The 23,480-nt window shown below is 44.1% G+C and overlaps 1 protein-coding gene across 5 annotated transcripts in view; it reads right to left on the minus strand.

Annotated features, from left to right (window-relative positions):
* Positions 1-1,101: 1,101 nt before the first annotated feature.
* Positions 1,102-23,480, minus strand: part of eya1 (EYA transcriptional coactivator and phosphatase 1) — a 365,193-nt gene continuing 342,814 nt past the window's right edge. For all 5 annotated transcript variants that reach the window (XM_038809594.1, XM_038809593.1, XM_038809597.1 and 2 more), the window contains 2 exons: positions 20,094-20,194; positions 1,102-3,425 (listed from right to left, as the gene is read on the minus strand). In XM_038809594.1, the coding sequence (XP_038665522.1) occupies positions 3,345-3,425; positions 20,094-20,194 (182 nt within the window). In that variant the 3' untranslated portion in view covers positions 1,102-3,344. The remainder of the gene's footprint in view (positions 3,426-20,093; positions 20,195-23,480) is intronic.

Raw genomic sequence — 23,480 nt, forward strand, 5'->3', positions numbered from 1 at the left:
GGTCACTGTCTGTGTGGAGTCTGCACGTCCTCCCCCTGTGTGCGTGGGTTTCCTCCGGGTGCTCCGGTTTCCTCCCACAGTCCAAAGATGTGCGGGTTAGGTGGATTGGCCATGCTAAATTGCCCGTAGTGTCCTAATTAAAGTAAGGTCAAGGGGGGGGTTGTTGGGTTACGGGTATAGGGTGGATACGTGGGTTTGAGTAGGGTGATCATGGCTCGGCACAACATTGAGGGCCGAAGGGCCTGTTCTGTGCTGTACTGTTCTATGTTCTATATAGATGTATACCATTTCCAAACCAGTAATAAGTATCTATCCTTTTAGCCAAATGTTATTTTAAATATGCACACAAAAGTATTTGTATTACATCACAAATGAGTTGACATTGTGGTGAAAAGGACATGATTGCATGTGTGGGTGGCAAACATTAAGCATAAGAAATCATAAGTATTACTGCACAATTGCAGTGATATAGAAGTTGTACAGAAAATAGTCTGCAAATATGTCTTAAGTTACAAGGATATAATTTTCCAAAAATACAGGGGTAAGTATACAATTTAAAATATATTCTTGGAGAATAATAGATATTTGAAGGAAGTTATAGGTGACTATTCAGTCTTAAATATATTTTGACAATCATGCATGAATGTAACATAAATAAATAAGGAAGCTCGAAATTTACTTACCATTTGTCTGTTAAGGTGTTGCACTACCACCACGTTTGCATTGATTTGAAGTGGTTTCTCAAGTGATAGTGATCACTTAAGAGTCGGGCTAGGGATCTGACTGTTGTGACTCGGTTACAGCAACTCTGCATAGCATAATACTTTGTCTAATAGTGGCCTGAAAATTGGATGTACATCAGGAAGGGCATTGACAATGATGACAGACACGTGCAAGGATCAATAACACCGTATGCAACCAATCTTAGAAGGAAATACTTTCAGTCAAACGTAACATTGTACTATATATAGGAATATTACCAGAAAATGTTTGAAAAATGTCTTGTATACTGATATATGAGAGCAGTTCTCAAATTTATCAGTGAGCAGTATTATCAGATGGTTTGTCTATTAAGGAAGGACTTGAAAAGCACAAGTACCATCATTTCACCAATTGATTTTTTATTAATTTAAACACACAATTCATGAGAAAGTTCTGTACATGTATTTTGCAGACAAAACACACTTTATTTTCTCAGAGTGAGGCCCAGGTAATCTGTTGATTTCCAGTCATTCTGTTTGAAAAAAGGCAAAATCATAATCCACAATTATATATTCTAGATCTTTATCTGCAAACATTCAGTTACAAAATAGTTAAAATAGTTCACTGTGGTTTTGATCTAGCAGCAGTACAAATTTGTGGACAGCATTTAACAAAACCCCTCATGAAGAGGTGTATTTTTATGTGTTAAGAAACAATTCCTTGCAATTGCTGCAATGGATAGCTGTGTGGAACTTTACAAAGAAATAAGCCTGTTAAGTACATGAGGTGTAAAGCATCATAGAGCTGAAATTCCTTTTCCAATGACTACATGGAGGGGAGAGAGGGGGAGTGTCAGGGACTATGGTTAGAATTGCATTTACAGTAGACAGTCTTGTAGTTTTCTGCAGTAAGAAATCTTGAAGCTTTATGAGATCCAAGACCTAACAAAAATCTCAATCAACACTAAGTCTTTTTTAATAATATTACATTTTGGATGAAAAATGGTCAGCACCAAAATGGATCAGATCTAATTGCATGAGAAACATTCTAAAATGTTCTAACAGCTCCTGCTCCATAAATTCTAAACTTTGTTTTCCTAATGTATTTTCATATAAAAGGATGTAGAGACTACAAGGGTGTAAGTTTACGTAAAGTAATCCTCACTCTCGTTGGTAGCAAAAGAAAAGAGCTTTTGTAGTAAAAATATATGCCGTTACATCCACATTATTTGTGCATGAAAAGAGCAAGGAATTATTTTCCACTTTGCCCAAGCAGAGTATTCCATATATTTGTTTGCAGAAAAGACGGATGAAATTAATTTGGCGAAATGAAAAAGCTAGAGAAAAAGAAAGATAAATTTTGACACTTGGCATCCAAGCTTTTGGTCTTAATAAAATAATCACAAAAATTCCATTATCTACATATTTACCCAACAAAAAGTTGCACTTTAACACACCAACACTTTGATAAGGCAAAGCACTGTTTTATGTGCGCACAATGCCTCGCGACACTTAAACTTCACGATCAAGGCATTACTATCTTTCAATTGCATTTGCCTTAACAATATGTAAGAGAATTGCCTGATTACAAATTTACACAAAATGACATTTTTCTGTACATGATTGTCTTAGCAAACTCAATAGTTATCTTAAATTATTAAGAAAACCATTTTCTGTAAACTACTTTGTGATATGACAGAATCAAATGTGCTTCTTATGTCTAATGGCAAATCTAATTAAGTACCTTCATAAATGATGTTAACACAAAGCAATCAGTTTATAAATAATAACAGAGTACCCTGGATATCAGTGATTATGGAAGCAAACCTTCTCCACAAGTACAATATGTTGCCTGCATTTGTCCAACTCAGTTTTTCTTTATTCGTTCATGGGATGTGGGCCTCACTGGCCGAGGGCATTTAACAGTCAAACACATTGCTGTGGATCTAGAGTCACATGTAGGCCAGACCAGGTAAAGACAGCAGACTTCCTTCCCTAAAGGACATTAGTGAACCCAGGTGGGTTGTTATTACAATCGGCAATGGTTTCATGGTCATCATTAGACTTTTAATTCCAGATTTTTATTGTATTCAAATTTCATCATCTGTCCTGGTGTGATTCAAACCCAGGACCCAGAGCATTATCCCGGGTCTGTGGATGACTAGTCCAGCCACAATACCACTATGCCACCGCCTCCTATAATAGTTTGCAGTGTAAGTTTTAGATTTGTGACGGCAAAAATGTTTTCATCTAATAGAAGCTTTAGACTGTATAGCGCTATCCATGGCATTTGTTCTGATGATCATACAAAGCCTGTTTAGTCAGCTTGGTAAGAGTTCAGCATCTTCTCGGACCCATTTTCTTCACATGTTTGAACTCTTGGAGCAATATAGAAATAACAAGGCTGTTAAACATTGTGATGGCTTTTCACTGTACAGTCTTCACAGTCTTTTGAGCCATCAGCAGCTTTTCCAGAGATTCATTCGCCTCCATTTAAAGAATGGTCAAGGGTTAAGACAAATTGCAGTTGTATTTCAACACTTGGGACACATCACACAGTTTGAAGTCAGAAGCTGCCACAAGACACAGAAATATTGTAGTCCACAAGTAGTGAGGGTGGAGATCCTACATTTCAAAGTACCGCTATAAGTACTCCAATTCCAGGGCATGATGTAGGGCCATAAGGTCAGAGTGGCTTGAGATCCTCCAGAATGGCATGGTGTGCTGCAAAACAACACAAACAGGAAATCTGAGAAGACCAAATAGCCTTTGCTCTGACTAAACAATTAATTGTTTGACGTGCAAGCTCTGAACAAGCCAAAGCATCAAAGATCTAAACAGTGTTGCATAAATTGTCTAGTGTTTGTAAAAAAAAATCCCACTATATTTTCAGCAAAAGTGCTTCTAGTTTTCTATTTTTTAACAATTAAAATATCAAAGAAAACTGCTGAAGACAGATGAAAAAGCTGTCCCTCAACTTTAACATGTTTGAACATTGAACCAAGATTTCCATATTGTATTATATATCCAGTACTATAAATCAAATTGATGCATATGATGTAGTTAATTGACAAAATTCTTTTGCCTGGGAATCACAACCAATTATTGATTGATATCCCATTTTAATTTCTAAACGTAGTCAGAACGGCAATTTTGTAATTATTGAAATTTACTACAGGAAGGGCCTGCCTCATTAAGAAAAGATACGTATGCCAATAGGTTACTACTTGCCACTACTCAGGCATCAGAATGATGACAATCAGGTTCTGTTCACTATAAAAACAAATGCATCCATTGTAGAAATACGACTCTCAGGTGAACCAGAAGGAGACCTTGTCAAGAAATGACTTGAAATGTTTTCCTCTCGGATCATTACCGTGTCTTATCAAAGGTAAATATTCTCAGAAGGAATGCATTCCGATCCCTAATGCTTACACTGACCTAAGTAGTGGCCTCTCCTTTGTTGTGTAAATTCCCTTTACTGTAGAGGTCGATTACTTTATTCATTGGCTATCATCTCAGAGTAGCGCATCAGGGCAAACATTTCAAAATACCCTTATTAGACTTTTATACTGGGACTTAAAAAAATATTTATTGCTTTAGGATTGTCAATTTGTTTGATTTGTTTCATTTTTCCAAGGAGGTCATTTGACCTTGTAGGAAACCTTGGTAAGTGAGATACGTTGCAAGTTAATATGCCCCTCAGGATTTCTTTGTGGATTGGATATTATCTTGCCACATTCTACCTACCATCCACTGGTTAATGTATGGTGATTTGCTTTCCTCCTTGTGGAGTACATATATATATATATATATATATATGTTAAAACAATTACATTTAGGGAGATATTATTTTAAAAAATTTACTTTAAAGTATATCTACTTTCCTATGGTTAAAAGAAACTTAAACAACAGAATTATGGATGAGGTCAGTAGCACAAAATGTTACAGGATAATTTCTGCCTCGCAACATATGGAAGTTTCAGTAGTAATTTTCATTGTTCCATTACTTGGGTTCCCACAGAAAGAGCTTGTTGGAACATGCTATTCATTCCCAATGCAGCCTGAGAACTACATTTTTGAAAGGTTAGAAATAGCAAATCAGCCCCCTCACCTAGTAATTTTGAAGCTTTCCTAATCTTCATTCTCAGTAAATGCAGTTTGAATTAAGTAAAGCTGCCCATTAAGTCAGGCTCCTGCCTGCTCCCTAATTAGCATTCTAAATGATGAGGCTAGCGTGAGGGAATTTAGTTTACATCAAAATCTCTAAAAGCTGAGGAGCCAATTCTTTTCATTGGGCACATATACATCCCTTAATTTCAACAACAAAGAAATATGTACTTTAAGAGTACTCAAAACACAATTATTTAAAGAAAAGCCAGTTGACAGCTGAATACCTTTCTTCTTTTTATTATATGCAGTGTACAAAAATTCCCCAATTTCTACAACAGAGATGCAGATGCACTTTGGACACTTTTCATTTACAATTAAGTTTGAAAATACAACAACCTATTGCATTTGGTAAACTGATGCAGTTCCACGTTTGAATCACTTCAATAATGTTCCTGCCTTTGTCACGGTATTGTAATGGTACTTATCAAAGTTACACATGACATACAAGGTGGAATGTAGTTTCAGTGACGCGGGTTCCCCCCCACTGGTTGGAGAACTGGTGGGAGCCCTGCGTCACTTCTGTGCAGGAGGGCCGAGGAAATTTAATTGTACTCTGGCAATTAACTGGCCTGCATTGATTAAAACCCCTGCAGGGCAGAAATTCCATCCACAAGAGCTGCTGGCTAATCTCCAGCAAATACTCCGAGGTCTACATAGAAGATTGACGCTGGATCCCAGGAGACAGATGAATGCGACAGATTTAGGGTGGCGGGAAGCATGGGGAAGGGAAGGGGGATTAGATGCAAAGGCAGTGATGTGGTCTCCAGCAGTATCCCGAGTCTTCTTGGTGATGGGTCTTTTGGTTGGGCACTGAATGCCTGCCAGGGTTTGCCTGGTGACCTTGTGGACCCTGGAAGATGCATGCAAATCCCATTAAATCCCTGAACCACCACTAACCTTTGGCGGGCTCAGGAATATTTGCCTTTAAGTGACTAATTTATGAGTCTAATTAGCATCCCAATACCATGATCTCCACGTTTGTGCCTTTCCCGCTCTTGACTCGATCAGGGACAGTTTTCCAGGTGCTGGATATTGGACCCCAGTACTGACATCCATTTCCCCCAGTGTCTCCTGTTATCATGACTGCTCCAGGGGTCCACACTAAATTCAACCCAATATGTAGCTGTGAGCATTGTGAACTATGTCCCCACTCTCCCCTCATCCTCCTGCACCTGCCCAGAAGCTTTGACATGGTTGACCAAACCATCTCCTCTGATGCCCAGCTGGGTGCGACTGCGCTTGTCTGGTTCCGTTATATCTATCCTGCTGTAGGCTAAGATTCTGTGGATCCTTCTTATTGACCATCTACAAATTGTTCCTTGGCATCATCTTTTGAAAACCCAATGTCAGTTTCCACATGAATCCGAACATCCAACATTTCCCACACTGCCACCCCTCTCAATCCTTTCACTGTCTCTGATTTGTCACTGCTTTGCCATGACATCCATTAATAGAAGAACAAAAATTTCCTCAAGTTAAATATTGGGCAGCACATAGTAACTGGGGGCAATTTTAACTGCTAGAAGTGAGTGGTTTAGGGTCAGGTGAGATGTAAATATTTATAAAATTCCGAACCTGACCCAAACCATCCATTTCCAGGTTTAACATTGGTCAGCTATCCTCATCCCTGAACCTGGTTTGCTCATTTAAATATTATACAGAGGCTGCAAACCTCACATTTAACCAGTTTTACAGGTTTAATTTTTGCCGGCCAAGTTTTCCAAGCCTCAGGAAGCCAGGTAGCTCAAGGGAAGCTAGGAAAGTGCTTTCTCTCACCAAGGCTACCTGCTTCCTTTGCATCAAAGTCCCCAAACCCTATCCGTAGGGCTTCCCAGGGTCGGTAATCAGGGTAACACCAACGCAGAAGCAAGTTCCTTATCTACATTGGTGGCTCTCACCCCCTCTGGGATCCAACCCTGCCAATTAACAAAAGATGCATATTCTGGTATTTTACCTGGAGTTTCAGATTTCCTGACCAAAATCCTGCTGAGTCACAATCAGGGCAATTGTTTTTGGTTCCTGCCACAAATTCCGTGCCCACGCCACTGATTCTATCCCTCCCCCAGGCTGAACCAGGACCATGATGTCCTTAATTACAGCAAAGGCAGTAATCCCTGCAGGCTTTAGGACGTTGCTGTCAGGCACAAATGTCAGGGTCAGAAGCCAAACTGAGTGGGGAACAGTCACTCGACAATGGTTTTCCTTCAGTTGGGCAATTAGTGACCAGAGGGTGGGCTTGCTGTCCAATTAAGGGTGGCAGATGGTCTTTCGAAGATGGAGGGTCAATAGGAGACCCCCCAGCACAGAACATACGAATGTGTATGACAGGAAAAGTAGGCTATTCAGTCCCTGGAGTCTGCTCCATCATTCAATAAGGTCAAGGGTGATCTGTTTGCATTTCAAATTTCCATCTACCCATGATAATTTTTGGTTCCCTTGCCTAACAAGAATACTCTACCTCTGCCTTAAAAACATACACTGTCCCCGCCTCTGCTGCCTTCTGAGGCGGAGAGTTCCAAAGTCGCACAACCCTCTGAGCGAAAGAAATTCTCCTCATCTCTGTCCTGAAAGGGCAACACTTAATTGTAAAACAGTGCCCACTAGTTCTGGACTCACCCACAGGAGGAAACCTTTCTACATACATCTTGTCAAGACTGTTCAGGGGACGGCATGTGGCGCAGTGGTTAGCACTGGGACTGCGGCGCTGAGGACCCGGGTGCGAATCCTGGCCCTGGGTCACTGTCCATGTGGAGTTTGCACATTCTTCCCATGTCTGCGTGGGTTTCACCCCCAGAACCCAAAGTTGTGCAGATTAGGTGGATTGGCCTCGCTAAATTGCCCCTTAATTGGTGAAATTGGGCGTTCTAAATTTATCAATAAAAAAAAAAGATGGTTCAGGATCTAACATACTTAATCCCAGTCTGTCAATCCTTTCCTCATAAAATAATGCGCTCATTCCAGGTTATCAATCTAAACCTCCTCTGAACTGCCTCCAATGCATTTACACCCTTAACTAAGGAGACCAAAACTGCACACAGTATTTGAGATGTGGTTTCACCAATGCCCTGCATAACTGAAGCATGACATCCTTACTTTATGTTTAATTCCTCTCATAATAAAGAATAGCATTCCACCAACCTTATTAATTACATGCTGCACCCACATGCTAACTTTTTGTGACTCATGCACAAGAAAACCTCAGTTCCTCTGTAACTTGAAATTCTGCAGTTGTTCTCCATTTAAGTAATGCTGTGCTTTTTTATTCTTCCTGCCAAAGTGAGCAACTTCACATTTTCCCACATTATACTCCATTTGCTAGATTTTTCCCCACTCACTCAACCTATCTATGTCCATCTACAACTTCCTTAATTCCTCTTAACAACATACTTTCCTACCTACTCTCTTTAGCTCTATTACCACGCCTGGCTTCGCTCTCGGTCTTGCTCTTTCTTGCACTCTTTTATCTCCCCGGCTCTAATCTGAGTCTCGCTCTTTCTTGTGCTCTTTTATCTCAGCAGTAGGTAGTCATTACAGGTAAGCAAAGCAGGTGACCCCAAGTCAAGAAGCCCTACCTACTTATAAAAATGCATAATCAAAATTGGACTCATCAGCCTATCCATAATTGTGATGGTAGAGATGCTTCACAGGTTGGACCTTGGCTGCAGCTGCGGTTAGGCAGAAGGGGAGAGCCTCTTAGCATGCCTGAAGCACTTGCTCATTCCAGTCTGCCACCAGGAGGCCACCTTCAGTCAGCCTTCGACAATAGGGTGGCAACACAGCACAGTGGTTCGCACTGTTGCTTCACAGCACTAGGGAGCTGGGTTTGTTTCCCGGCTTGGGTCCCTGCCTGTGCGGAGTCTGCATGTTCTCGTCGTGTCTGCGTGGGTTTCCTCCGGGTGCTCCGCTTTCCTCCCACAGTCCAAGATATGTGGGTTAGGTGGACTGGTCACGCTAAATTGCCCTGTAGTGTCCAACAGTTAGGTGGGGTTGCTGGGTTACGGGGATAGGGTGGAGGTGTGGGCTTAGGTAGGGTGCTCTTTCGCGGGCCGGTATAGACTCAATGGGCCGAATGGCCTCCTTCTGCATTGTAAAAATAATTCTAATTCTAATATGCATTTAATTTACTTTAGCCCTGCTAAGCTCCCATCCTGACTGTGGGAAAGGTGAGAAAATGTGGGGATCGGGATGGGGCTGACACGCTGGCCAGTGGCACAAAATTACCCATCCACCTGTCTCCCTGCCCGCTCCCACCTGGGCCTGAAGATTCATGTCCAAGTCCCATTTGCCCATGTGCTTGCTGATCTACACTGGCTGCTCATAAAGAATTTTTTTCAATTATACAATTCTTATCCTTCTTTTCAAATTCCTCCATGGACTCACCTCTCCCTATTCTTCTAATCTCCTCCAGGCCCGCATCTCCATCTCGATAACTGTGCTCTTCAGGCCTCTTGAGCATCCTTGATTCAAATTGCTCCATTATTGCTGTCTGTGCCTTCAGTTGTTTGGGCCCTAAGTGCTGGAATTTCCTCCCTAAACCTCTCAGTCTCTCAAAATCGCCTTTGTTTCTTCATAAAATATTTCTCAAAACCTACAGGTGGGATTTCCCCCCAATTTCACTCAGTGTGGGAACAGATGTGAAACCAGCTGGCCCCAATGGAAGGTTTTTGTGCCGTCTCTCACGCTTCCCGGCACATTAATTATGCATGCTTGGGTAACATGCTGATAGTGGGCAGGTGGCCTCTGATTTGCGCGGCCCACCGTGAGCTCACCGCTTCCTCACTCCCGGCACCATATGTAAACAGTCCCCGTGCTTTTTCAATGTCTGCAACCCAGAACTGCCACAGATGAGAGAGATGGTCAGCAAAGGGAAGAAGGTAGCTGGACCAGGAATGCCTGCTGGACATAGTTGTGGCCCACCATGATGTCCTCGTGATGGCCAGAGGAGGTGCACCAACCTTACTGCTCCAGCGTAGGAGGCGGTGCAGCATGGTTAGTGCCAACAGAGAACTTAAGAGGTCAGCCACCCTGTGCAGAAAGGGGATGATCTCATCTATGCCACCAAGTAAATCAATAATTCTATTCCTCTCAAGTCACACGTGAACCAGCGCATCACACATTCACTGGCATCTCACACACTGTGAGCTCAAGGGACCTCACCACTCACTTTCTGACACACCTTCACATCTTCATTTAAGCCCATATTCTCTGCAGTACATGTCCTCATCCCATCCATGGCTGCACTCATCACCCACACATGCCAGGCATTCTCATCATTTGCCCCGGCATGTATCCTGCTCACACTCTCCACCTATCTTTATGCAGGCCACGCTCACACACAGTCAAAGAGAGAGGTCTCAGACCGGGTTGGAGTGCCCGAAATCAAGGTTTTCACTCCCTACAAGAACCGAGCCATCGAACTGGCCAGAGAGGACATGGACCATGCCTGCAGCGATGCTGAAGTTGGCAGATCACACTCAAGTGAGATCCTGCACCAGCTCATCCCTCGGACAACTATATTGCGAGTGCCAGGTTCTGTTCAGAGTCGCTTGCCAGGCACTGATCGTCTCTCTTTTCTTTCAGAGACATCTCTGGCAAGTGCCCAAGGGCATCATCAAGCCAGACCCTCAGCTCCAGCTCCGATGTCACCTTGGAAGAGGTACTAGAGGAGAACACCACAGAAGACCCGTCACAGTGCTCATCTATATCCTCTAGCATTGCAGAGGCATATACCTCAGTGGGCTATAGTTCTAGAACTACCTCATCCTGTAACCCAACTCCATGTCTCAGGCCAGTTGCTCGCATTCCCCAGCAGAACTCTTAAGCTGCCACCCCTTTACCAGAAGATCCCTTTCCCTGCAGGTGCTTTCCATGCCTCAAGTCAGTTTCCCCCCTTCCCCAGCGGAGCGCTCACCCTGTAGCCCATTAAAATACATCCGTACCTTATCCCTGATCCGATAGGTAGAAACATGCCTGTGACATCTCCCTGACAGTAACGCAGTGCTGCCTGTGAAGTTTGGCGCTGATTACCATGAGCATTACAGGTAGGCAAACCTCAGAGTTATGAGCGAAGTGCAGGTTGCAAGGTGCACAACACTTATGTATCATTGTGAAACACGTCATTCTAACTGCACGTCGAGGTGCCCTGATGATCCAGGATGGGGGGGGGGATGATTCCAGCGAGCAGTCCTTGTAACGAGGTGCAAATATATTGAAATGATATTCCCAATGTGCCGCGGTTGGAAACGTGGCCCACCATTGAAAGCTGCAGCACGCAATAGTGAACTAGTTTTACATGCCGTAAAGCCGATTTTTGGCCTTCTCGTGATATTTTCTGCTCCTACCCACCATGGTGCCCGCCATAAACAGGAGCAGAAAAGCCCAGCCTACCTCTTAAATTAAGCTTTATGTGCTTCCCTTGCAGATTTTGGTTTACAATGCACCGTGAAGAACTTTGGGACATTACATTACATTAAAGGCGCTATATTAACATATCTAATTGTATTTGGCCTGGAACTAAACTTTTGATGCATATTCTATTGATTACCAAGATGGTAATCGGGCAGCATGGTAACACAATGGTTAGTCCTGTTGCTTCACAGCTCCAGGGTCGCAGGTTCGATTCCCAGCTTGGGTCAGTGTCTGTGCGGAGTCTGCACGCTCTCCCCGTGTCTGCGTGGGTTTCCTCCAGGTGCTGCGGTTTCCTACCACAGTCCAAAGATGTGCTGATAGATAATTTGGACATGCTGAATTCTCCCTCTGTGTAGCCGACCAGGCGCCGGAATGTGGCGACTAGGGGCTTTTCACAGTAACTTCATTGCAGTGTTAATGTAAGCGTACTTGTGACAATAAAGATTGTCACACTACTTTCATCTCTGTAACACTGCCCATATCCACCACCAGTCTTAGTGCTACAACCATCATCCATGCTTTTGTTCCTCCTCGAATCAATTCATTCAATGTATTCCTGGCTGGTTCCCCCACTTTGCACACTCCCTGAATTTGAAGTTTCCCAAATTTCTTCTGCCCATATCCTAACTAGCACAAAGTTATGTTCACCCATCACCTCACATCCGCACATCTACATTGGCTAGTGGTCTGGCAACATTGTGATTTTAAAATTTTCATCCTTTTGAATCAAATCATTCCATGGCTTCACCCCTCCCCCATGTTGGTAATGTCCTCCAGCCCTACAACTCTCAGAAATACTTGTGCTTCTCCATTTCTGGCACCTCGTGCATCCCCAATTTTCATTGCTCCATCATTGGTGCTGAGTCTTCAGCTACTTCGGCCATGAGGTCCAGAATTCTCCTCCCTAAACTTCTCTTTCCTTCTTGAATATATTAATTAAAACCTACCTTTTGATCAAGCTTTTGATGACTTATGTGGCTTGGAGTGAAATTTTGTTTGGTCACACTCATGGAAAGTGGCTTGGGCCATTTTACTTCAGGAGCAATGTAAATGCAGGATGTTAATGATTTCATATATTGTCACTATAGTCAAGAAATATAAGGGATCATTTTCACTTTTGAAGTAAATGGATAGCTGGCTGTTATTACAGTCTAAACCCATAGATTGACTAATGCATGACTGGAGATAGCCTAAGTATTAGACTAAGAGAAGCTTAGATGCGGCATGCACTGGACCATTGCAGAGATCGGATGAACGTTTCCACAATTGAGGGACATGGGTACCTTTCCTCTGAACACTCCAAATGCTTGGGGGAATGCATCTTCCTGGTTAGACTGACAGCAAACCCAGAGGCACATAAAGGTGCGCATAGGTTTCTGGGCTCTCTGCCAAACCTCATTATGTATTCATAGCTAAGACCCCAGACATCCATTTTCGTATTAAAATAGCCTGAGCCCTGAGGCAAATATTGCTCGATTAGTAGATCTGACTCTCTGGTCTATGTTGTCAATTTCAAAATGCTTACTTACACAAGGTTAAGGGGTTATAAAGTGACTGCATTTTCTGCTGTTGATACTTTAAGGGGCTGGATGATTGGAGCCGTTATTTGGCTGTCGTGAAAAGCAATTCTTTTTAGGAAAGTGGAAAATTATCAATGAATGCTTGTTTTGTTAAAGCTGTTTTTTTTTACACATCTTGCCATCACTATAGGGTTTATCACTTCCATACACTGCATCAAGGGTGAATGGGCATGCACATGCCATAGCTTGGCATGGGAGCATGAAGGAACATAGGGGTGGAGGCATATCTTTTCATGAGAGCATGAAGGGCTATAGTGGTTGTCTGAGGGATATAGCTTGGCATGGTGGGCATAAGGGGACATGGGTGGACACATAACATTTTGTGGGAGCATGAAGCACTGTAGTGATTGTCTAGGGACATAGCTTGGCATGGGGGCCATAAAGCTGTTTGGGGGTGGAGTCTTGATGGCGGTCATGAGGAAGACCTTTTGAACTTTCATTTCAAAATGTGCCCTCATGCAGGCTATGGTTCACAACACCTCTAAGGTGCCGAGAACTAAAATTCTTTGAAAAGCTGGCCTGGTTCAATGAAAATTGGGGAGGACTAGGACATGCTCGCAATGGAGCCGGCCAAGTCAGGAATGCAGCGTGTGAGCTTTTGGCCTGAACCAGCCCATACCCTTAAAAAACACGCCTGAAAATGGGGAACACTAGGAATGGGGTCAGCGATCCTGGAATTGTGATCTTCTCATCACTTTTAAAGTAACTTCAACTCAGTGAAAATGCAACCCATCTACTCGTTCGGTGCAGAAGCACAAATTCATAACATTTTCATTTAAAATTTTGCATAACACTCTGTAACATGCATTTTACTTAATAAATTGCTTTAGCAAACCTATAAATTAGTTACAAAGCTACATGGTTTTTGATTGTCCTTGAGTCCCTTTTTATGTTCTGCAATGGTTCAAAAAACATCTTTATTATTTTTGTCTCGTCTATCCAGACCACAAAGCTGAGAGGGAATCGGTGCAAATTCCTCGTATTCGTCCAATGTCATTCTAAATGCAAATGGTTGGTACTTGGCCACAGAATTAATCCCATATATAGAATCAAGGCTATAATCATTCTATTCTTGTCAAATGTTGGTGTTCCAGCCTCCTCAGCCACATGCTGATCAACTTTTGTAAGAATTTTAAAGCTGACCATTGAAGTTATTTTTCAAAATACAAAGTTGTTGTTACATAATTACTATTTTCTAATTTAAATTGGGACGGGATTCACCATCCGTTCACGACAGCAGGATTCTCTGGTCCCGTTGCTGTGAATGGGAGATTCGGCTGAGCGAGCGCCAAATTCATTGTCCTTGCTAGCAGTGGTAGTGGGGCGGTCCCGCAATAGAAAATCCTGGCCTTAGTCTTTATTTTGTTCCTTTATTATTTCTTTCTCAGATTTTCCAACCTCTATCCTGAATGCATTAACTCCTTGCCAGGTATGGTTCCGCTGGTGTTGTTCATCGTCCCACAGTACCTCGTTCAAGAGCTTTCTTCATGGATAGTCTGGACTGTATGAGAGTGAATTTCATTGTAGGCAGTAGCCTGCAAATCAGCAGCTTGTTTTGCAATCCACACTATTTCTTTTTCATTGACTGTGCTGTTGCCTATATACATTTTACACTATTGCCTGGGACCAAAATGGTGGTTGATGATTGGAGCTCCCTTCTACAAATGAAAATTAATGGTAGACCAATTGTAAATATCAAATTGTAAATAATTTACTATTCAAATTAGTAAATATAAAAAAAATAGATTTTTGTTCTTCGAAGGGATATAGGACAAAGGTGGACATTTGGAGTTTATGTCACTAAACTGCCATTATGTCACCGAATGATGGAATAAAGGTTTAAGGAGCTGAACGGCCTCTTCCAATTCCAATGAATTCCATCCTCCTAACCATTGGCAGGTTATTTGACTTGCAGGATGCTTAACATGATCTATTCTTCATCTAATCCCACTAGGTGATGATCAGCACCCAATGTTTCAATCCCTAAACTAATTGTAGCAGATGTGCTGCTGAATCAGATTACAGACTATAAAGTGAACTTGTGTGATTTTTCTGTATACCTTAACTTACTACAGTATTGAAGAAATTATTGATCCATTTTCACATTCACCCATAATTATTAATTCATCCAAAATGTAACTTATAGAATAACCAAAGCAGAAAAACTAGCCATTTGGTCCACCAAATCCACCAATGCCTTCCTCCATATTAGCTACCTTGTGTAAACTCCTTCATGATCCACATATCCTTTCAAAGTCCTTGCTTCAAGCAACCCTCTAATTCCCTTTAAAGGCCCTCTGTTTCAGCAATGTTCTTTTGGAAAAGATTCGATATTTCATTCTTTGTTGAAGTTTTTTGGGCCATTTTTGGCCAAATTTACTTTGTGATTATCAATTCATCAACAAATGGCAATCTCAGTGGATAGCACTGGGACTGCGGCCCTGAGGACTCGGGTTCGAATCCCGGCCCTGGGTCACTGTCCGTGTGGAATTTGCACATTCTCCCCATGTCTGCGTGGGTTACGCCCCCACAGCACAAAAATGTGCAAGTTAGGTGGATTGGCCACGCTAAATTGCCCATCAATTGGAAAACAAAAAGAAATTGGGTACTCTAAAATTTAAAAAAAACCAAATGGAAATCTCAGTCGCAGTGATAAAAGGGCGAATTTCTCAATTCTTTTTCCAAACTGGTCACCCCTGATACTGATGAATCAAAGTTACAACTTTTCAATTACTGCTGTATTCTTCCTATAAAGACTGCTGCACTCCATCGGGGGTGATTCTTCCAGGGTGGTGGAAATGGGAAACTCAGTCACCAGCTGAATCAGACTCCGCCCCACCAGGGCGATGGTGTAAACCCCACTCACCCATTTTCTTTTCTTTAAAGAGGCTCAAGATCTGGAGAGAAACCCTGGTCTGTGCAACTGGAGAGTTACACACCAGTTTTCAGACTGAGCCTGACACTTTACTAAATTCTAATAAGGTTCTACCTCTTGTCACTCTCTGCTATGTCACCAAATCAATGTCATCAGCAAGTTCCAATACTGTTCCCTGAATTCCCAAATTTAACTCATTTACACGTATAGCAAATAAGCATAGTTCCAACACAGATCCCCATGGAACTTTAATTATCAAAGCTTTTCTGTCTGAAAAATATATCTGCACCCTTTGATAGAAAGGTTGTGGGTTCATAGAATCATAGCATCAAGGCCTGGGCCTTGATTTTCGCTCAGGCCAGGAGCCCAGAGTTGGGATATTTCCTGGGTCCACAAACCCAACCCAGAGAAAGTGGACCGGAGGTTGGATTTTCATTCTGGGTTTCCCTGCAGGTCAGGTATGGTGATCCTGGAATGAGTGCAGATGTTATGGGTATATGGTGGCGGTGCAGGTCTGCCATGTTGCACTGGCACTGTATTAAAATTCATAAAAAAAGAAATAGAAAAACATAAAACAGACGTGCAGTCCTCACACACACTCCATCCATGCCACCTCCTCCCTCCCGTCCACCCCCCATTCTCTCCATGCTGACCCATGCCCCTCTGCCCAGCTCTCATGGCCCCATTCCCTCCATGCCACACTATATCACTCTTCTGCCCCCAATAACCCTTTATTGCCCCTATGCCAATTTGGTGTCACCCTATGCCCCCACCACCACCCCTTTCCCTTACACTTATCATGAAAGTTCATGCAGTATCCACCATGGCAGATCTCAGGAACCATGCTGAGGTTAAGTGAAATAAAGTTCCAGTGTCTATTGCATTCTTTATTTTAAAAAAGGTCTGATTCGCAAAATCCTATCTACTACATTTACATTCCTTCAGCTACTTAATTCTTCATAACAACAAACATGTCATAAGAGTACACAGTCTTCAAAGAGTTTATAACCATTTGGAGCTGTTAATCAAACAGTGAAATGACATCTACCCTACTGTGATAATGGACTGTTGTGAAATCAGTCATGCGGCACAAATCCAGTAATGGAAGCCCTAGGCTTCTGTCAACAGACAGAGTGAAATAGCAAGCAATCTTTTTTTTTCCATTCCAGACAGTTTTTTCAAAGAATTAAAGGGCAGGAGTTATAAATGCCTGGACATCTTGACAGTTCCCTTTGACAGTTCAACAGTTGTTTCTGACAGCCCCTCTTGCTAATTCAAATTGATACTTTTCCAGTTGTTTTTGACTACTTTTAGAAATCCCAGAGGGCACATGACCTCTCTGAAACGGCACCTGGCCTCCCCAACGGCCAACTGGCCTTTGCCAAAGGTGTCCTAGGAGAATGTCTTACCTTTTCAAAAGGGTACCCAGACTATCCAAATGTATCCACAAAGTTAAGACCTGCTCCTACCATGTCTAATCTGCTCAAGGCAGACACCTACCTCACCAAAATCATATGAATAGAGGCAACTGCTGACTTCTATGGCCAGCAGTCTCCGTGAAATGAGTATGCGCGGATCCTAACGTGGGCCCATTCATGCCCTTGTCAAATTGGGAGGAACCATGTTCGAGGGCAGGACTTCTGGCCTCTTCCACCATTTTTGCAATGGCTGAGAGGTTCTCTCATTTTGTGAAAACCCAAACCTAGGTTTTTGCATATTGAGGTGAAGAACTTATTATTGAAGTAATTGTTACTTATTACGATTGCAAACTTTTCCAGATTTTATTTGTTGCTTCCTGCAAGGTTTGAGACGTTGAAATTGATGGCATCCCCAACTGAATAGCCTTGCATAGTGCAACATGGATACACACAGTAAAACTAGCTTGGAAGGAATTTTATTTTGGTTAACAGGCTCTGCTTAAGAAACTAACGCGCAAATACTGTTCAGTGGACTTCCGGTATGGGCATGTAAGGAGAGGTTGTGCACTAGGTAGCTCCCGTCAGGGCACTTGATTTTGCCCGGTTCCTGGGGTTTTTTGGAGGATAAATTCTACCCATCAAAAGGTCTAAGGTGCCCATTTCTGCAAAATGTCAAAAAAGGCTGGAGGTAAGAAGCCTGCAGATGGAAATTTGTCTATGGGCCCGTGGGATTTACGTGGCTCCTCAATCGAGAAGGTGGATCCGGCGGCTCCAGCAGTCGCAGCCGGTCCGATCACGGCAGACATGTTTGCTGGGGTACTGGTAACTGAGTTTGATAACCAATTTGAGAGGCACTGGAAAGTGATGTCTGAAACCCTTTGAAAATCGATCGAGGAGGTGCTGGGCTGCATCTGAGAAAAGTTGGAAAACACTTCGGAGACGGTGAAGGAGAATGGCGAAGGATGTGGAGACATTCTGTTGAGGCCCAGCGACCAAATTAGGTGGGAGGGGATTAAAGGAGATAAAGCGGGGACCAGGGTTTAGAGAACAGGGTATCCTTATATGCAGATGATCGACTGCTTGATGTTATGGACCCAGTCCTCACTATGGGTGAAATAATGAAGCTACTGACGAACGTTAGCTCATTTTCGGGATACACGTTGAATCTGGAAAAGAGCGAGTAATTTCCAGAGTGGAGCCAACTTGGGTGTGCTGCCTTTTCACATTGTCAGATCTAGTTTCCGGTGATCTGGGCGTTCAAGTGGCCCACGATTAGGCCCAGCTCCATAAATTGAACTGCACGAGTCTGGTGAGTAAGGTGAAGTCCGACTTGCAAAAGTGGGACAACATTACCCTATCCTTGGCAGGCAGAATCCAGTGTTTAAAATTAATATTCTCCCAAGGTTTTGTTTCTTTTTCATTGTCTTCCTGTTTTCTCCCTACTTCTTTTTTTGTTAAGGTTAATAGGTTAATATCATCCATTATATGGCGGGCAGGACCCAGAGGATCCGCAGGACAATTCTTAGAAAGGTTGGACAGTCAGGGGGCCTAGCATTACCCAATTTGCTTTTTATCATTGAGCGGCCAATGTTGAGAAGGTGCTGGAGTGGTGCATTAATGTGGGTTCCATACGGGGACAGATGGAAGTGAGGTCATGTAGGGGATTTAGTTTGGGGGCGCTAGTGACGGTCTTGCTTCCATTTTCTCCGGCATGGTACTCTGCAAACCCGGTGGTTGTGTCTACTCTTAGGATATGGAGACAATTCAGGCAGCACTCTAAACTTGGATCTATATCGAGGTTGATCCCTATTTGTTCTAATCCCTTAATTGAGCCATCGAGACTGGACACCACGTTTGGGTTGGGGGAGGGAAGGGGCTGGAGAGGTTTGGGGATTTGTTTGTGGCGGGACCACTTGCCAGCTTAGAGGAACTGACGGTGAAGATTGGACTTTCAGGGTCGAACTCGTTCAGGTATCTCCAAAATTTTGTATGAAGGGTCTTCCTGACTTTTCCTGTGTCGCAAGCGCCATCTCTGATGGAGAGGATTCTTTCCTTGGAGGGGTCAGATGAGGCTAGCACGTCTGGCATCTATGGGTCGATCCTGTCGGAGGGATTGGATCCGGTGGATGAGGTGAAAGTGAAATGGGAGGGGAGTTGGGACCTCTAGTGGATGATGAAGCTTGGAGTGAGGCCCTTCGTAGGGTGAACTCTACATCTTCATTTGTGCGGTTCGGCCTGATCCAGGTAATATATAGGGCCTACTGGACCAAGGCTAAGAGTAGTTTCTTTCCAGGGATAGAGGGCAGGTGCGAGCGGTGTGCTGGTGGTGCCGGCAAACCACACATAATGCTCTGGTTGTGTCCCAAACTGATAAGCGTTTGGGTCCCTTTCTTTCACACCGATTCTGAATATAGATCTGGAGGCTTGTCCTTTGGTGGCGATTGTCGGGGTGTCGGACTTGCCAATGCTGCAAACAGTGTGAAGGCAAGTGTCCTCGCCTTAGCCTCATTGGCTGTATGGAGGGGACTTCTACTGGGCTGAAGATCTACTACTCCGCCCAGTGCCGCGGTAAGGTTGGGTGACAATGGAATTCTTGTACCTGGAGAAAATCAAGTACACCGTCAGGGGTTAGTTGAAGGGTTCTCCTGGAGGTGGTAGCTATTCATTAGCCACTTTAAGGAATTAGTCACCAACAGTTGCTAAGAAGGTGTGCATTTAGATGGTGGGGGGAGAGGGTGGGGTGGGTTTTATTTTTCCATTTGCGGGTGAGGTGCATATGGTTGGGTCTGTTTTTGTTAAGTTGTTTTGTGTTACATTCGCTGTTTGTGATGTTGTCTTTGTTATAAAATTTACTGTAAATGGAAAATCTTTAATAGAGATAGTTTTTTAAAAAAGTACTGTTTAGTAAAGAGAGTATGACAAATCGTTGATCATTTACCTTTTTAGATGCCTGTTCTTCTTCTGCACCGTCTCCCACAACAACATATACTACTTTTCTGCCAAACCTTTGAATTATTCGTTCAAAGCAGCTTTCCTTTCCTAAAATGAAGTATGTAAATTGTTAACTTAAAATTACTTCATTGTTTTCCTGTTACACCAAAGTTAAATATTTTGCTCAACTGCAGCACAATGGTGCAGCAGGTGCCGCACAGTGAAATGATGTGGGTTTTTGTGTGAATTTCCCTGCAGGAAATGCCAATATCAGCTATGCTGTTAACATAAAGAGAGAGAGCAAGAATGAGAGAAAGAGAGAAAACACTTTCTGGTAACTAGTCATAAACAGCATTGACAAATGAGTGGAAGCAAATTATTCAATGGGCGCGATTCTCCCAAAAGGGACCAAAGTCCCCGAGAGAGTGCGTTTAGTCGCTTGTTTCCCAGCACTCACAGTGCCGAGAAACGACATGGCTATTTAACACAACTCGCGTTGATTAAAGGGTCTGAATGGGAAATATGCGGCCGAGGACGCACATAGCCCCGTTTTGTATGGTGGGGAGCTCCACTCACTGGAACTCCCCATTGTAGCAAGAGATCGGGATGCTATTTGTAAATGGCGTTCCGATCTCTGAGGCCCCGTAATCAATTCCCGACCTCCCCCTGCAGTCCTAACACACTATAGAGGGTCCCCTCATCAACCAACATCATATTGGGCAACACCGGCCTGACTGCTCACTGCAAAAAATGCCAGCATGGCACTTTGGCAGTGCCAACATGGCACCCTGGCAGTGCCCATGCCAGCGTCACCTGGACAACTTGGTAGTGCCAGGATGACACCCAGGTGGCACTGCCAGGGCAACCATGTGGCACCAGCAGTGGGACAGCACCACCATGCCCAAAGGGCATGCAGCTGGGGACCTCCAATCTCCTGGAAGACCCCCATGAGTGCCATTCAATCTGGTCCCCATTTGTGGGGACCACTGCTGAACGGCGTTCACCCGAGATCTCTGAGGCTGAGGGGTTGAATCCCAAAACCTCAGGTACGTCAGGAATCTGCACATTAAAGTGAAGCTTACTGCCTCGCTCTAATATGCAAATTTGCTAATGTGGGTAGGATTCACATTGCAACGTCTCGCGGGTCATGTTGAATTTCGCGAGGCGTTGCGTGCCGGGTAGATCCCGGAAACAGGGCTTTCAACGGCCACAATGCACCGCAGCGCGCTGCTTTTCGGGTGCAGCGTGGCCATTGGATTGATTCCCGTCACAGCCTCCCCGGACAGGTGCCGGATTGTGGCGACTAGGGGCTTTTCACAGTAACATCATTGAAACCTACTTGTGACAATAAGTGATTATTATTATTACTGTCTTTTTATTTGGGAATATTGAGTGATATAGGAGACAAAGGGGAAGTGGATAAAATATAGTTCTTAACGACACCAAAAATATCTTCGAAGTAGATAAGTAATTAAAATTGTGGATCATCCCCATTAAATGAACAAAATAAATGACCTCAATTCAATATTTGCAAAGAAATGCAAGGGCTTTAACCTATTCATGTGGCAGGAAGCAAAGGCTAATGTTGGTCAGGTGTTTTTGTGTTTCATGGTACATATCAATGGTTTTAGACTTAAATGTAGGAGGCATGAGTAAGAAGTTTGGAGATGACACAGAAATTGATGCTGAGGAAGTTGATAGTGATGGAGATGTTAACGGACTGGTCAATTTGGCAGAAAAGTGGCAAAGTGCTGGGAGTATGGAACTTTCTGCCAGTCAGGATGGTAGAGGTAGAGCGCTGGATTCTCCGTCTGCAATGCCCAGATCATGTTCTCCGATGGGATAGAGAACCGGGTGTCAAGGGAAAATTGGGATCGATGCTGAGCTCCCTCCGATTGCAAAGCTCCGAGCTCCTGCTGACGTCAGAATTGAGGTCCACGACTGTGCGCTAGCAGGAGGATGTAAATGAATGCAAATGGGTCTCAAAGACTATTTAGTAGGCACGGCACCAGACTACCCGACCCTCCGTGATTTTCTGGCTCCCTGGACCGGGCATCACGTGGGTACGGATCACTTGTGGTATCTACCAGCATGGCCCTGGTGTGGTGGACCTCGCAGGGGGTCAGGTGCATAACCCCTTAGGAGAGTTGCCTTCAAGATTCATCCGAAGACCACCCTCCCCTCCCTCCTCCCGCTCCCCGCCCTCCCTGCCCCCACAGTGCACTACCTTCCACCCCGCCTCTACATGATTCCCCCTCCTCCCAAATTCCCCCCAGGGACCTCCTCAATAAGGAGAACACCTAACGGGACCCCATGAATAGGGGAACCCACCCCCAATTCATGGAACCCACGCTTGAATGACTGAAATGCACTTAGTGTTGAAATGTACTTGGCTCTCTTTGATGTGGTCAATGTTTGTAAACATTGGGATTTCACCACTGGAGTCACTGAACCATGAAGGAAGATGAATGAATCAAGGTTTCAGCTGGTCTGGGGAAGTTGTCAATCACAGCCCACTGCAAGAATATTATGAATGGGTCTGTGGGGTTGAAACACAGTCACAACTGTTCTCCTTCGAGGAATTGACATATGGAGCCTCCAGGCAAGTGTTGCAGCTGTAGCTTTTTTCACTGCCCTTGTCTGGGCTGCTCTCTAGCTTCCAGACAGGATATCTTTTCTGGGAGTTTGTGGGGAAAGTCCCTTTAGTCAGGAGGTCCCTGTGGGGGATCCCTTCAGTTAGGGGGTCCCTGGGGGGTTCTCCCTAGTCATAGGGTCTCTAGGGGGCCTCCCTATTACTGGGATCCCTGGGGGGGAGGTCACCCTCATTAGGAGGTCCTGGGTGGGGGGAAGGGTCGGGTCACCCCCGTACTTGAGGGGGGGGGGGCAAACAACGGAATCTGGGGGTGGGGGCTGTTTGCGTTAAGGGGGTGGGAAGGTTTGGGGCTGATTTGCGGTGCGGGGATTGGCCGGCTGAGGGACCTCGCTATTTGGTCACCCGCTTAAAATGGCGGCCCGATAGTGGGATTCCCTCAGGAATCCCTCATATTCTTCACCATGCATCAATTTGCATGGCAAGGGATACAGAACTGCTTCCCAATTTGCGCTCCCAGGGAATCATAAAATGGGTACAATTCTCCTCCAGCAGGAGAATATCGGTGTGGATTCTCCGTTTCTGCGGCTAAGTACCTGTGCTGGTGTGGAATCCATGGTGTTTCACGACCGGCGAGTCAGCGCGAACCCCTCACCGATTCTGGTACCGGTGAGGGTCTAGCACTGGCGCAGTGTGAAATTCCCGCGGAACGTACAGAAAATGGCCGAAGAATGGCCGGGTCCCGGTCCGCACATATGCACAGCTAACAACCAGCAGCAGTCACTCCGTACAACATGGCATCTT

Source organism: Scyliorhinus canicula, chromosome 10 (genome assembly GCF_902713615.1).
Source record: "Scyliorhinus canicula chromosome 10, sScyCan1.1, whole genome shotgun sequence".
NCBI classification, from domain to species: domain Eukaryota; kingdom Metazoa; phylum Chordata; class Chondrichthyes; order Carcharhiniformes; family Scyliorhinidae; genus Scyliorhinus; species Scyliorhinus canicula.